This window comes from Crassostrea angulata, chromosome 8 (genome assembly GCF_025612915.1).
Source record: "Crassostrea angulata isolate pt1a10 chromosome 8, ASM2561291v2, whole genome shotgun sequence".
Classification (NCBI taxonomy): domain Eukaryota; kingdom Metazoa; phylum Mollusca; class Bivalvia; order Ostreida; family Ostreidae; genus Magallana; species Magallana angulata.
This window is the reverse complement of record NC_069118.1, coordinates 32,924,514-32,941,762: the sequence shown is the minus strand read 5'-3', so window position 1 is coordinate 32,941,762 and position 17,249 is coordinate 32,924,514. Positions and strand designations below refer to the sequence as shown.

The 17,249-nt window shown below is 33.3% G+C and overlaps 1 protein-coding gene across 2 annotated transcripts; it reads left to right on the top strand.

Moving 5' to 3' along the window:
* Nucleotides 1–3,907: 3,907 nt before the first annotated feature.
* On the top strand, nucleotides 3,908–12,615 carry LOC128158781 (uncharacterized). 2 transcript variants are annotated; one of them, XM_052821741.1, is made up of 2 exons: nucleotides 3,908–4,037; nucleotides 11,524–12,615. In XM_052821741.1, exon 2 carries the CDS (start codon nucleotides 11,526–11,528, stop codon nucleotides 12,300–12,302), a length of 777 nt encoding a protein of 258 aa, XP_052677701.1. In that variant the 5' UTR covers nucleotides 3,908–4,037; nucleotides 11,524–11,525; the 3' UTR covers nucleotides 12,303–12,615. The 2 variants fall into 2 exon arrangements, with proteins under 2 accessions (XP_052677701.1, XP_052677700.1); XM_052821740.1 differs by lacking the exon at nucleotides 3,908–4,037 and adding an exon at nucleotides 10,052–10,210.
* The last annotated feature ends 4,634 nt before the right edge of the window (nucleotides 12,616–17,249 follow it).

Below are 17,249 nucleotides of genomic sequence, written 5' to 3'. Positions count from 1 at the left end.
ATAGCTAATTTCTTAATAGAATGCAATGCATTAAATACTTTCAGATACAACGAACATGTACACATGTAATATCAAAACATAATTACTAGCATCTGCATTCCCTGTTGAGGAACACAACCAAAATTGTTTTCATTTGAATTTCAAAATGATCTATTTTTGTATGCCGTTGAACCAACGGACCGAAACTTTTTCTAATTTAGTTTAAGAAGTATTTTATTCAGAAATATACACAGAAGTATAAATGAAAAGTATCGAACAGCAGGCAAAAAATAGCCTATATTAGTTTTTTTCAATTACATTTTCTATTAACTAAAAAAAACACTTTATTGGATTTGATCACGCCCTGACAGAAATTATCACCTCCAAATACTCAAAGAATTATTTCTTATTTCTTAAACAACACCTATTTAATATGTAGTATACGAGTGAATGTGTGCATTAGTAATTTAAATGCATGACCCCCCCCCCCCCCCCACCTCTCCCCCGTTTTTATCAGTCCTTATGTGTTAAAGTGTTATTTAACATTACAATATGACTCAGGTATGATTTATTTTATTCCGTTCACCCCGACAAAAACCCCTCGTTAGTTAACACGGATTTCTAAAATGTTTCCTATCGGTCGTGTGATTTAAACGCATTAATCATTAAATATTGACTTATCCTTGAGGAAAAAAAATAAAGAACTATTCATGCATGAAAATCCAGTTTGACTCAAATTTTCTTTATCAAAATAGTTAAATGCCACTGTTTTATTTTGGAATTTGAAATCCTAATCTTGTTGATCTTTTTCTATTTTCAATTCAATGGCATGACCGCTTAATAGTTTTTGAGAATATAACAACAATTTGTCAATGGCAGATCTAATGTCTGATTTAACATTTTTATTACAGTATTACTTTAAAATTCTCTTTTTATTTTGTTATTAAGTGAAGCTCTAAAGAGAAAATTTCTCTGTCAATCCAAAATATTTCCGTATAGCTATAATACATGTAAAAGATACTATTTATCATGATGAATGTATCTTATAGTGGGTAATCACTGAACGATGTGTTCTTCTTTAATTAGATTACAAACCTTATGAACTTAAATTACACAAACACTGCCTGCATGCGCGGATCAAGTGAGAGGTGCCAGACCCCCTGCAAAATTCTCTCTTTGAATTACATTATGAAATTACCAAAATATGCCTCCCCCCCCCCCCCGGGCCAATTCAAATAAACGTCGGACCCCACTCCCCTGGAAAATAATCTGGATCGAGGAGGGGATGGGATCAGGGAGCCCAGACCCCCCCCCCCCCCCCAGCAAATTTCTTAAAATTAAATTATGAAATTCCCCAAAATATGCCTCGGACCCCCCCCCCCTCCGGCAAAGTCATAATCGTCTGACCCCCTCCCGTGGAAATTGTTTTCCAGATCCGCGCATGGGCTGTTATGCATTTATCATGTGCATAATAATGTAATTGCTTAATTAATTAAATAAAAAACTTGTTTTCATCATCGGAAAAAACTTAATACCCTTCCTCTTCAATTCTGACTATAATCAATTTTAAACCCCACATGAATTTAGCTGCAGAATTGTAGCTCCACGGGAAAGTCGACCGGTGCGTTGACGGACCATCAACCCGAATTTCCTGTAGAGCTACAGTTAGTGACCTGCATTAAGCTAGCATTTCAATTTACTGATATATTTGCCTTATTTTATCTTCTAATGCACCACCGATCAAACTTTCAACCGATATTTGTTAATTATTTCTTTTTCCTGAGGGGCAAGAAAATCCATGTTGTTTAAATATCTTTTCTATTGGCAATTAAATGAAGATTAACCTTTAGGGATCAGCTTGTAACCTTTTTATTTCTAAATACATTGATGCAATGAAAAGCCTCGTATCTTGATAGAAACCAATATGAGGAAATATATATTTGATCTCTGTCTTTTCAGTCTTTTCGTTAAATCATTTTGAGATTTGAGATTTAAGATTTAAGTCGATGACATATGGCACACGTTACCCAAAAGTCGGTCGACTTCAAATATCGATACAGGGTCAACTTCCCTTGCATGGAAAGTTTATTTTGTAGTTTCGAAATTTCAGCATTATGTACGTACATAATCTGTTGTTTACTAGTCGCTTTATCTTTGTAATCCCTATAAGTAAGTAAAATATATATGTAAAACTTAAAAAGTATACACTTCTGTTATTATGAATATGCATGTGTATGTACCTTGATCTTTAATGGAGAAAACTTATATAGGCTATCGTTTGCCTGCTGTTCAATGCATATTCATTTAATGTATACTTCTGTGTATATTTCTGAATAAAATACTTAAATATTAATCTAAACTACATAAATGAATATTGTATTTATTCTTCTCGAATTGATTTCAATAATACAAAATTCAATCTGATTGTAATTTATATCCACTTTACAAATAGAACTAACTAGTTTTATATTAAAAAAGGAATAATGTATGTATATCCATTTATATCGCGACTTCCAACAGGAAGAATTCATATCGTTTTCTCGTTGCATTAATTAAAAATATTGAAAACAAACAAGTGTATAATATCAAAATTTCAGTTTAGTTTGGGAATCCTTAGGTTTTTTTCTATTAGTGTTTAGTTCTGGGATTTTATACATGTATAATTGAATATTCCATCATGCAATCTTGTGTAAAATATATGTTTATTTTGTTGAACATGTTAACAAGATACTAAGTTTTGATCATCAAATATGTCTTCAAATGCTTGTTTGAATTCATATTTAAAGTTCGAGTTAAATCTTGAAAAAGGTATTTATATCATAAATGTCTATGTAAATAATAACAGGATTTTTTTTTTCTAGTTTCATTGCGTAGCTGAAAGGAAACTTATCTTGCTGGGATGTTCACCAACATCTATCTAATCAGCAATCGAGTTAAAACGTTCGTGACTTTTTTAATTAATATGAAAATATTTTTTTTAGCTGTAACATAAATGGGCTGTGCTCTGTATTATAGATTTTCTTTTTGCGATTATAAACAAAACATGATTTCACATTGGAGCATGGGAAATTATTTACTTAATTTTATAAATATTGAATGATGTTTCAAAAATACAACTATTTAATCTTTTTTTTTTTTGTCCGAAAAATCATTGAAAATTTAATATTCCAAAGGCAAAACACTGTTTGCGTTCTTCACATAATGATTAAAATATACTTAAAATAAATATTATGAAAAGTGAATTTAATGAATTATCTCTCTCTCTCTCTCTCTCTCTCTCTCTCTCTCTCTCTCTCTCTCTCTCTCTCTCTCTCTCTCTCTCTCTCTCTCTCTCTCTCTGTACATGTATGTTCGATTTTTCTTCAATGCTCGCTTTTCATGTTCCTGTTTTCTTGCGGGGGGTATAAAAAGTATCCAAACAAATCCACTTAGGGTACAATGAGGTTGTTTTGCAGTAGTTCGCACTCTCTGTAAAGACTATCCCAAGTCTTCTCGTCACGGATTTCGTACTAAGAGAGCTTTCGGCGTATTTATTCAAACCAAATTACACCGAACCCGGTACATCTTTGCACCCATGTAAATAAATATCCGATCTATTGATTTCTAAAGGGCTCTATCCCTAGCATGAGCAACAACAAATTACGAAGTTGTAAAAAAAAAATCAAATCTCAAAACTGATTCAGTCTATACGGCGGGCAATTAACTGGATCAAGTGTCAATGTTTCTTTTTGCCTTTAACGGTTTCCATTCAGGTGTCTGATTTCAAATAAAAGAGATATGACCGGACAACCTTTCATGTTGATGTATGGCAATTTAAACCTTCTGATAACCGCTCTGAAAACCAAAAAAGCGTAATATAAATATGTATATGTACAATCTCGTATGTTAAGTGTCATCTCTGCAGGGACTTGACTTTGATTTATTATTACCCGATTGTCAGCATACGACAGAGTATTGAGGAAAAATTTTTTATAAAAATATGATGTTCAGAAAATTGGACTTCATTTTGCGCTAACTTTGGTGATATGTGTAAGGATTTTGGATCATAGTGAAACTGGGTAAGAGTTTCAATTTTTTTCTCACCAAAATGCAACTTAAAATATTCGAGATTCAATCTCACAAAAAACCAATGCATCAAATACACTGCAAATGCATGCTTTGGGTTTGTTTCTTCTGAGAGCAATACTGGGTAAAATATGATAATTAATTATTACATATTAATGACGTTTTTTTTCATTAATTTTTTTTTCTTTTGTCAGCCACATTTACACAATAAAACATTAATTGAAACGCTCTGTATTTCACGTTAATGCCGTCGTAAAAAAAAATGGAAAATCGGAGCTAAATACTAGTAAGTGTTTATAAATAGAAATGATATCAGTTTCTATGCATAAAATACATGTACCTGTAAAATTACCAAGTGTTGCATGCGAAAAAAAGTATTTTAGAAAAAAAAACCCATTTAATTAAGACAAAAATTTCAAAAGTAATGCAAACAAGGAATCTTTTCTATACATGTACTAGTACATGAGCTGAGTATCCATTCACAAAGTGTAATGGTCAACCAATTTGGTATTATAATATAGTAATTAAGAGAGCTGAATGGTCGTGGCCATTTTTAGACTGTATTGATCTCCTTCTGAAGAAGAGCTCTGTATAACAATATATGGAAAATACCCAAATTTAAACCATTATGGTAAAATATATAAATCCTATTTTACTAAATAGCTATACAAATCATTTATGATTTTAATTATATCTAATAGTTAATCAGTTGACCATCAAGCCTCCTTAAACTCTATATCTCTGCGCTGTATACAACTGAAATACGAAATTCCGACAATAATTCAAATGTCAGCGGAGTGTAATAACTAGAATCAATACATATAGCTTTGTTTTATAGTTGTTCAACAACATATATTGATTATGACGAAAACATTATTAAAATATTTACGTAAATAAAAGTCAGATTTTCAACACAACGGTGTAATTTTTTGTATTGACAAATGTGTCAAAGACTGTTAAAGACTGTCAAGAGTCTTCATGAGGATATCCCTTTAATAAATACATCCAAATTAACAGCAATTTATCACAGTAGTTTTCGTCATTGAAGTAGATTAAAAATGGAAAAATGGAGTATTACTACATGTTACTTATTCTAAGGTGGCACAGAGAAGTCAATTCTACGTGCTCCTACCAACAAATTTATTTTATTCTATGAAAGAATGAAAATGTCAAGTTTATCATGATCCTTCAAATCTCGTACTTACTGTGTAAATGTACAATGTACAACGACCTTATAAAACTCATGGTCAGGCATTTAATATTTGAATTTCACTGATAAAAATAGGGATAACTGCTTTAGTTTTTAATAATACGAGTGGCATTTTTTTTTCTTATCAGAAAGGTCCAGTTTTCTAAAAAAAAAAAAAAAAAAAAAAAAAAAAAAAAAAAAAAAAAAAGGAAAAATGGGGTGCGTCTTTTTACCCCAATGAACCCCAATGATACCCCAATGAACCCCAATGAACCCCAATGATACCCCAATGAACCCCAATGATACCCCAATGAACCCCAATGATACCCCAATGAACTCTTAAATACTCAAATGATACTAAGTATGTTCATAATTAATACACTTAGTGAATTTTTTGTAACAACATGTTACACAAATGAAATTTCAACTATTTGCCGTTTTTTCACCGATTGGGTCATATCTTGTAATGAGTAATGATTAGAATTTTTTGAGCTAAAATTTGACTCAAAGATTAAATTGTTTGTGACCTGTAATTATGTCCTGATTTGAGTTTGTGCTAGTTCAACATAATTTAAAGAAAAAGAGACATATCGATTCTTTTCCATTAGAGAAAGACTTCAATTTCGATATTTTCATTTGTGAGCTTGCTCGCAATACCTATTGTTTCGTAAAAAAAAAAAACCCCAAACATTATCAAAGTACATTGTATACATGTATTAAAATATACAAAACATATCCCCAATATTAATAACACAAGGCACCTTTAACGTATCGGGTCTATGTATAGATACTAAACCAGTAAATTGAATATACAGAGCACTGAAAATGGCTAACAACGCGAATTTTCACAATTTCAATTTTTCGATCTTATACATAAATGATGTCTTGTTTCATTTAGAAAATCGTCTTCTCTACTCCCATATATATTTGTGCGCATAATGTTTTAATTGTGTCCACTTTCTGGCTAATCTTTGTGGATTTAATAAATTTATGAAAATATCTAAATATTGCAATCTTTATTCAAGTGTGTCATCAATTCCTGAAATTTCCGATCTACAAAATTCACATATTCTATTATTAAAAAGTTAAGTAATAAGATTTCGACAACCTTAAAGTCATTAACTTTCTATTGGCTGTTGATAAAAAAAAAATAAAAAAAAAATGAGACGCATGACCATCCAATGAAACAAATACACAAAGTTTGATTGACAGGTTTAGTCATACATGTATGCAAGTGTGACCCGATGTCCGAAGTTATGCGCGCTTATTGAACAAATTAAATTTAAAAACAATAGACATGACCTTTTTCACTAAAAGTTGATTTAGGTTTGTTTCTATCTAACCTTCCACATAAAAAAATATTTTTTATTGACTTTAAATGAACTTTATTCATTAATGTTGTGTAATAACGATATACTAATCATTCCGTGTTGATTAAATAAATATGATCATACTAATTTTATAAAAATATTCTTATCTCCCCAAAATAAAGACTTTCCCTAATTACATAATTATTTTCCATTATATATGATCTTTTTCTGTTTGAATGTATAGTGAGAATATATAGATCTATAATTCCATATAACTTTATTGATAACGGTCGGGTGGTTTCGCTCAGATCACATGTGTGCACCGAGAGGCTTCGCGTCCAATTTAGTAAGAATTAATCTTTCATGGAAAATACAGGTTCACCTAACATTTCTCCATAAATTGTAGGCATCAAACACCTGATATATACACTGACAAAATCTAATTTTTGCTGAAATAGAGTATCTTTTTGGTGCTAGAACCATTATGACTTCATAATTGATTTGATGAATCTTTTCCCGTATTTTACGGCTTTAAAGTAATTATGTAGAAAATAATAATCTGACATTCGATATTTAATCACGGGAAAAGTAGTCCCGGTACCTATATTCAATTTGACATCATTTTAAAGAGGTGGTCAAGAGCTTGTTTAATGCCGTTTTTGGAGAGACTGTAGGCATTCTTCCTACCATATTTCAATTGTAGAAAATGGACAAAACTCCGAAATATGTTGCTTTTATCCTTTATACTTCATAGAAAATGGTTGTTTAAAACAAGATTTTTTATTGCGCTTACCATAAATTTAAGCCCCGGTACACCCTATGAAACAAAAATATTGTTATGAAGCATCATTAAAAGAATTTATATCTTGAATTTCATAAACCTGTAGGCACCTTTCATTTACTAGATCTTGACCTTAAAATAACTTGACGACATATACAGTCAGAGATCGGAGTTGAACGTCGCATACCGAATTGTACGTCATAATAGCCAATGCTTAGTGGAAAGGGGTGCGTAATAACAATTGAAGATTGTCGGTGGGGTGTGTATAAATTTTCATGTACGCTGATGTTTAAGGCGAGTTAACAACTGGACTGATACTTTTGATCAAGCAAATCTGATGCAAATAAACGTGCATACGCTAGCGTTTTATAATTTCATTTTTATACCATGACAGACATCTTCCCAGTTCAAGAGTTTCTGATCCGCTCCGCTATATATAAACCGATTTTTGAGAAGGATCAGAAACCCTTGAATTGGGAAGATGCACAGCAGATTGGTAGTTAATACTTATACTTTATTTGTAAACAATGAACGGATTGTGTTATACGTCTTTACTAATAAATGATGAACGCAGAAAACGGGAAAGTTGAATGGGATAACCCCTCTCTCCCCAATTGCTTTTTAATTTTGCTCCCAAATTGCTTTATATTCTATTTGTGACAGTAATAAAAAATTATAGAGAAATTTGACCTTGGAACAAATTGTATATATCATCCATTTCAGTGTGGATTTTTTAAAACCCTGCCAGCTCCTCTAAATATTCAGCCATGGTTTGGATTTTTTATTTTAATTTTAAAGAATAGTTTTTAAAAAAAGAATTAAGAAAACTTTAGGTCAAAAATGAAGAAAAACAAAAAGGAAAAATAACCCTTTGATATTAATTATATACATGCACGGTGTTTATTAACACGCTTGCGCGGAAGATCTTTTAACTATGCACACATTTAGTTTCATTGGGGTATTAATATTTCAAAGTTCATTAGGGTATCATTGGGGTTGATTGGGATAACATTTGGTATCATAGGGGTACCATTAGGTGTATTTGGGCATCATTGGGGTAACATTGGGGTTCATTGGGGTATCATTGGGGTTCATTGGGGTATCATTGGGGTTCATTGGGGTATCATTGGGGTTCATTGGGGTATCATTGGGGTATCATTGGGGTTCATTGGGGTTCATTGGGGTATCATTGGAGTTCATTGGGGTAAAAAGACGCACCGGAAAAATGGGGGGGGGGGTCTGTTATAAAGGTATACGAAATTCTAAAGCGTGACTTTGTGGTGTACATCTAATTAGATATAAATTTGACCATTTCTTAGAACCTCTATGTTCTTCTTTTATCTCCTAAGAGTCTATTGTTAATCATTGTATTATAATATGTGGAGTATTGTAAACTGATGGGATGTATCGCTAAAAGTTCTATTACTGAATAAAAATAAAATAAAATTACAATGTACTCTTACTGTTTTTATGAGCATTTAAAACGTTTTATTAACCGTACCGTGTGCGGGTTTAGAAAAATTTCCTAGGGGGTTGTCAGAGGCATAATTCTGTTTGTCATTGGGCGAGGTGGGGGGGGGGGGGGGAGTGGGAGGGGGGCAATCCGACCCAGGCTATAAATTGACTGCGATTTTGACAAGTTTGATTTCTTTCATGGTATTTCATTTATTTCATGTTTTTAAAGGGTAGCTCTCATCCAAGAATTCGCGTCTTTAACGAAATAGTAAATTATTATTGCAAATACCATAAGATTAATGTTCATTGTTGTATAACCGGGATAAATGAAGGCTAATTGAGTGCGTGATGTTTGTAAACCCCATGAAAGACATCAGTCTGTACATCGTACATTAGTAATCTCACATGAATTAAAAAAAGAACAATGTACATATGAGACTAAAAAGAATAAAATTGTGTACATGTATCATTTGACAATATAATATGTGAGCTTTTTGGTTTATGTCCATTGGTTATAGTGCGAAATGGTGTCTAAATAACTAGTGTGTCAAAAAGCTGTGTGAATTTTTAACAGAATTTGATTTGCACTCGTTTGCGAATTAAGCAAATGGTCTTTATAACCGAGAAATTATTAATTTAAGTAGAGCAGATAAAACCCAAATTGAAATGTTACACAATTTTGCAGGTTTTGAATAGCAATCAGTGCTCAGTAGATACACTCTAAATTAAATGCATATATATACTCAGGATTAATATATATCTATAATTGTATCATCTCATATGAATAGTTTGTTAAATGTACGATATGAAGAACAGATAAGACAGGTATTTTCTTCTCTGTCCGAAATCGATCAAAAAAAGAGTAAATGATTGAATATTAACTTTATCTGTTTTGGAATAAAAGAATCAAAAATGCAAAGCATTGAGTGACCACTTACAGAATAATTAACACCCCCCCCCCCTCCGATTTTCTTTATATACCCTAGTTTAATTCAAACCTTGTCGGTTCAAGCGATCGATTAACTTATCAAAACGAGCCCTTTTCATCACACACATGCCAAAATGTTTGATTTATATGAACCTATGGATAAAATTATTTTTTCTTTCTTCATATAGTTCTATTGACGAAAATAACTAGTTCAATGGGATATTGGAAGAGATTTATATACACTGTACATTTAATGTGTGAAGTTAATACACTTTAAACAAGAGAGATTTATAATTCTCCATTTGTTCTGCTTATCAGGGATTACCCTTAATTCGCTTTCTGCTGGACGGGACCAAAAAAAAAAAAATTAAGTTCATGTGTATGATTCGGTTTTATCCAGAAATGTGTAACTAAAATTGAGATCAAAGAATGCATTTGTATACAAAGGATGTGAAACGTTTGTACTGTTCGAATAACCACAGTTTTAAATACTAAATTTACAAGTAAGTAAACTATGCTATATTTTTGTTAAATGTACGTAAACTAGACATAGATAATGAGTGATTTGAGGAATGACTCTATATCATACGGATTTTAGTCATTTATGCAATCGAAACCATTGTTGATTTTCAAGTTTTATTGAACAATTGCATAACGAATTAGGAAAAGACTATCATTTACTTAAACTTTGTAAACATTGTTTTTTTTTCTCGTTTCTTTCTTTTTCTTTTTTTCTTTTTTTTTTTTTTTTTTTTTGCTAGAATTAATTAAATCACATTTTACGATTAACCTTTACATCATGTAATAACAATTTTATTCTTATGTTTATTTCTTCATAGAAGAAAATCTTGTTTGTGAATTTTTATATACATTTACGATCATAAAGCAGTAATCATTTTTACATGCATTAAAAGTATAATGATTATCAATTTAATGTTAAGTAGTATATCGCATCAATCATATTACATGCACGTTCATAAGACGCCATAACGTTTTAATATCAGTAATGGCATTAGCGCAAGTATTGGTGTTAATTTTGGATTAACGGGATTATCTGTGTAACTAGGTTTAAATACACCTAACATGTAATTAGGACAAACAAACGAACGAGTGACCGGATAAGGTTAAATCGATAATCTAAAATATATATAGCACAAATATATAATTAACATAACAATTACACAGGCGGGGTTTATTTTCAATTATTTTTCAATCACTTCAACATGAAATTGCACGTTTTATAATTGAAAACGTATATTAATACAAAAATGTGTCTCAAAAAAAGAAGAAAATAAATACCTTTCTAAAATTACTTTTCTCTTAACCAGATTGTAAAGTTAAGCTAGGCATATTTGCACTCAAAGGCTTATCGTTTTCAAATTGTAGATATTTACCCGGTCATAAATTGTATATTACGTCACAGGGATCAAATATACCTGCTTGATCTGTCATTAGGACCACAAATCCCCAGTTATGTTAACTTTACATCAAACGTATATATTGCTGAATAATCGGCTACGAATGCGCCTCTGATAAGACAGTCTCAATAATAATCATAAAATGAGCTAATTCTTTTTTAGTGATGTCACACACTAGATCTTTTTTTTCCTAACTGTTTGCCGGGAAATTGGCCTTTGAACCCAATGTTTCATTTAATAAAATTAAAAACAGACTTCGTTGAAAAAATGATAAAATTGATGATATTAATGCTATTTGTTGTGTCCCATGCACACTGTATATACACCGTACATGCTAATTACATAAAAGCTAAATATTGATCACATTTTCATGTCATTTATGATTTTTTTATTTTCAGAGATGCCTCAAGTACATAACAGATCGTTGACCCTCAGCATGGATTCTAGCGCCTTCAACAAGAACTCTAGATTCATGTCCACAATCCGAATGACCGAGGGAGCCAAACGGAAGATACGAGCTTTCAACACGGTAGAAAACCGGTTAAAGAAAATTCAGATGAATTTTTACAATCGCCATGCAGACATAGAGAGATACCAAATGGAACGGAAAAGAGAAAAGGTGCTGGATGTTATGAAGAAAAGAAACGCATACAAAATGGTGATTGCAAATCACCCCATAGCCAACAGTCCCGATTATCAAAAGGCGTTGGAAGATACTTACACAGCGCATGCGCTGAGGCATGAGATCAAGAAAATGATCCATTACATCGAACCTGACAAGGTCCGAGAGAGGAATGCGAAAAATCTCGTGACCGAGAATAAAAAGCGATACGACGAGATCTTGAACCGTAATCGGAAATCCATTGTAGAGTTGTTTCCACCTCCGAGTCAAAAGAAAATGGATGACTATGAGTCAGACTTTGAAAGTGATTCAGAGGATGAAGAGCCACCGGAAGAGGTACCAAGAAAGTTCCAACAAGCACGACCCATGCTTCCGTTCCGCCGCCAAGGCGTCACACGTGCGTTTATCATGGAAAACAGCGGCAAGGGTGCGAGGCAGGAAAGCAGCACAAATCAAACGTCTGGGTCTGCGACTGCGTCACAGGAATCGGAACTTCCTCCAATCACAGTGAAGAAAGAAATTCCCCCTGATCTCAGAATTCCTGTTGCGTCGTAATCATAGAATCATTCTTTGGACGTTTTTATCATTACACATAAAAGAACTATTGATATTTTTTTAATCATAACATGTCTTCATTTTCATCTTTATACCATGCATATGATGACTGGCAGAATTCAGACTTATCAGTTCACTGACTTTGATGCACATTGTAAGGCTTTGTTTGAAATTTTTAACATTTCTTCATTGTTTTGATGATCTGGTTGATGATAATTTAGTCATTAATTAATCATTAATAATTGATTCATATTCATTTCCACGAAACATTGATGTACAGTTATTTTGAATGAAAATAAATGAATAAAGTCAATGTTGCTGTAATGTTTTCTTTTTACAGTGAATGCATATGAAAGAGAATTTCAAATAGTCAAGGAGGAGTTTACAGCAGGGCTATACCGTACATATCGGTATTTTCGTGTGTTTATTATCACACGAATCCATAATGCAACTTATATTTTTGTGTAGGCATTGCAGTATGCGCCCAGTCTGATTATAAACCAACCCCTTCTCCTTACACTTCTCAGGGTCTGATACATGTAGTTATTGAAAGGAGGTTATCTTCACTTAACTTTTACTTCGGGTCAATCAGGAAAGGGCTTTTATAGTTTTAGAAAGTATATTCGAACTCTTCGAAAGAAGATAGAAAAAATGATTCATGCTTGTTTTGTATTTATAATCTTCAATACTGAAGAGTTACAAGCCTCTCATAAAACAAATAAAAGCATGTTTGTGATTGGTTCACGACAGGTATATCCTATAGTCTGTCCCAAGTTATTTTTGCTGCATATTTGAACGATTTTTAATTAAAATACACATACCTGTGACTGAAGTGCAATTAAAATCGATGGAAGGGAAAATTCCCAAGATAATTTCATTCACACATTATCATTTTTCCATCGTAAAAATTCACAGGAACGAAAACAGATTTCCTTCGGAGATTTATAATGGGGAATGTTGACATCTTTTCTCCATTCGGAAATACTCGGGACCCCTCGCGCAATTTTTCAACGTTATCATCCGGGCGTCTTCATCTCCTTGGCAATGGTAAAACCTCGTAGACTTTTTTATTTTTAGCCGTGTACTGATACCCGACAAGCTAGAGGGGGCGTTTCAAAGGGGAAATCTTGGGATTTTTTCATACTATTGAATGAACATCGTCTGAACCAAGAGGTATTTATAGATATTGAATAATTTAAGAAAATATGCGGCAAAAATATCTTGGGACAGACTATAGACTAGATTGTATGCAAACGCCAAGGTCGTGTGAAGATGTCCACTAATCGGTGCCTGTCAGACTCTGGTTGTTGTAAGGAGAACAGAGATGGTTTAAATCACACTACAGTATGCCGTACAAAATATCATGCATATTTACCTGTAAAAATGAAAAGTATACAATAGTAAACAATTGAAACGAAAACTAATATTAGATTATTTGTGGAAGACAAAAATCTTAGTAGACAGGTCTACAAAAAAAACGTTATTAGTTGTTAAAAAACATGTGGAAACAACGGAACGAAATGACATGAATTCCAGTTACGTCCTTTAATAGGTTCTGGAATATATATTCACAAATGCTACTTTTTACATATTCATCCACAACCTTGTTTGAGAATACTACATCATTTGCTACTGAACAACAGTTTTCGTGGTCTGGCTGACAATGCACTAGAAACGCTGTGGAAGCGCGGTATAAACGCCAATGAATGAAGAAGAAACGCCAAGAGAACGCGTTGAACGCAGCAACAGCTCTATGGGATCGCTGTGTGAACGCAGCCAAATGAAAAAAGAACTCGGCCAAACGATGTGGATGCGCAGTGAGAGCGGAATAGAGAAGCAGTGACATCCCTTTCTAACTCCTTCTCTACTGCGCCGTGTTCCTTGGCGTTTTGCATCATTTATAAGGACGCAGCGGGGCAGCTCCTGTGTGACAGGGTTGAATCAAGAGATCCGATGTATTTTTGTAGTATACAGTCTACTGATATTTGAATATACATGTATGTGTGTTAATTTAACTTTGAAACAGTTTACGTGTTATAACGTTATATGCAGCTTCAAGATACAAAAAGTTTAGAAATAATCAAAAGATACAACCAAACGTCCATGTTTTAGTCGGAAGAAAGAGAAAGAAGGATGACCCCTCATCGGGTGACACAGGGATTGCAATTTTGTATGAGAGTTGTCGTTCTTTGCAAGGGACAGCTAAAGTGACAGGATCTATAAATTGAGCAATGAATCGAACGACCTATAGGGCGTTTTGGTTGGAGCAAACTTGTTTCACCCTTAATTAAGATAAATCTAGACAAATGAACTGCTCTAATAAAAACCCATTATCTTGATTTTCAAAAAGATTATTATGTGTGACAATGCATGTGTTAATGTGTGTAAATGTATTGGTATATACCAGATGTATGTATTTCGGCTAATCCCCATATTTTCATTCTATTATGCAATACTTTTCTATGGGTACAATCACTTCCGCTGAATGCGAAAATGATTTCAGTTAGATACCCTGTGTTATTATTATATTATCCGGTACACTTACTCGCAGAAACAAGTTCCTATGGTCAGGATAATGCATTCATTATAAGTATATTATAACGAATGCCTAAAATGCTATTTAGTACATTATTAATGTGAAGAGTAATTTTGATATTTTGAATGAAATTTACATACATGTACATATACAATGGAAGCTTTGTAAAGTATAGTATAAGTAGATGTAATTATGTAAACAGTGATAGAGAAAATTCATAAGTTCATCAGGGTGAAAAACACTAAAGAGAAGACGGATTCTGAATATGTATTGAAGAAATTCGCGTGGTTTTCTCTGATATATATCAATACTACAGATTCAAATGATGACCATAAATACGGCCAAATCAAACGGATCCATATAGCCAAAATCCATGTTTATGTATATACATACTGTACATGTATTACATGTACGTCATTTACATTGGTCAGTCTTGTACTTATCGACGTATGCATTACGTAGTCAGTGTACCGGATGTAGTTCACTAGCCATACCGGATGTACACGTCGTTACGCAGCAGGGACGTAGTAACACTCGTGGGGGTGGGGGGGGGGGGGGGTAGGACCTGCCAAAATAACATGGCCCGACTTTTCGAGACACTGATAAAAAATTATACAATTCAGGCATTTAACCACTTTTTCTTGCAGCAACTAATTTTGTTAAATTTACATATAAAATATAGAATTATCATGGAGTTGCCCCCCCCCCCCCCCCCCCCCACTTTTTTGGGAGAATGAAAAAAATTGATATGAAAATAAGGAAATTAGGAGTGAAATTGAAGTTATAGATATACTACGCTAGCGCCCCCCCCCCCCTTCTCCCCAACGAAATAGGATTTTGACGATTTTGGAAAGTACAAAATTTCCTCTTTTTTTTCTTTTTTGTTTTTTTGCTTGTCAAGATTTTTTGGATGAGTCTTCCCCCTTTTCAAAAACGATGCTACGTGCCTGCAATTATGTAGATGATAACTTAGGAAGCCCGCCCAACCCTCTAAACCACACCTGTTGTTTGCATCATGATAGTATAAAGTATTTCAGAAGCACATCTAGCTGCAATGGTATTTAAGGGAATGTTTCGGCGCTAAAATAACTGTTAAAGCCTCGTCAGGAGTCCAATCTAAAGATAAGGACTGTACTTATAATTTGCGTTTCTTGAAAGCAATAAAAGATTACGTGTTACGGATGCCATGCAATAAGATCAACCTTAGAATTCTACATATGATATTTTTAGCCTTAAGATACTTTTTCTTTTCAAATTTTGTTAACTTTTGTGTTGTTTTATTTTATTTTGGTGTTTTTTTTCTTTCCTTCTGTTTAACCAAATAAGAGATTTGTCACTGATTGGATTAATTTCCTTTTCGGAGTAACCTCCCTTTGATTAATGTACCTTAAAGTACTGTAAAATTGTTCAAGGGAAATATCCTTCTAGTTTATCAGTTACCTGATACAATCGTTCTCCTTTGATGAAACCTTTTACTACGTAAACAAGACGCACTTCTTGCGCCCCCTGTCATACACCTGTCAACACAATAAAAAAAGGATTGTTCATATACAATGTCATACAACTCGAAGCATGCTTACAAATGCAATAACTATAAAAAGGCCGACCTCCTAACCCCCCCTCCCCCCCCCCCCCCCCCCCCCGCGCTCTGCTCCCTTTTATACACATTTCACAATGTGCTGCGAATCAGTGAGATCGATTAATTAGGTTGAGTGTACTGTATGAGAATTAACTAATGATGTTTCAGTATGGGTCACCTTTTCGTAGCCATTACCCATGCCTTGGAAATGTTATTTTTTTTTAAGGAAAAAAAAACGACTCCGTGTGTGACATGCACACAGTCATGCTGTTATGTATTTATAGCACAGCACCATTATAGAAAATCCTTGACCGTTTTTATTTTATTGAGTATGCCTTGATCGGCATTGATAAAAACATTGTCTTCCACATGCATAGGTTCAATATGCCCCATGCACCGCGACTTCCTTCTATTACTGAACCTTAACCACTTTGGCTTTGTTCGAACTCATGGCGTGTATTGAGCAATATCCCACCACAGATTTCTGTGATGAAACATGAGATCTTACGATAGCAGTTAGGCTCATCAAACAAATGACCCTGAGCATTCACCGTTTCATATTTCAGCGAAAAATATATGAATTTTTTTTTTTAAATGTCACGACAAAACATGTCATGGAATGTAAAATTATTTTCTCATGTGAAGATAGTGCTTTTTATGTTATGCTGTAGACATTTCATATATGTATTAAGGTGATTTTTCATTTGAATATGGTGGGTTTTTGTATGTTATGATGCGGCTATTTCATGTGAAGGTGGTTTATGATTGAAGATAAGCTATGATTATTTTATTCAAAACGTTTTTATGTGAAGGTGGTTTTAATGTTATGCTT

Excerpts from the sequence above, each read along its gene's own strand:
- LOC128158781 (XM_052821741.1), top strand. The coding sequence starts at position 11,526 with ATGCCTCAAGTACATAACAGATCGTTGACCCTCAGCATGGATTCTAGC.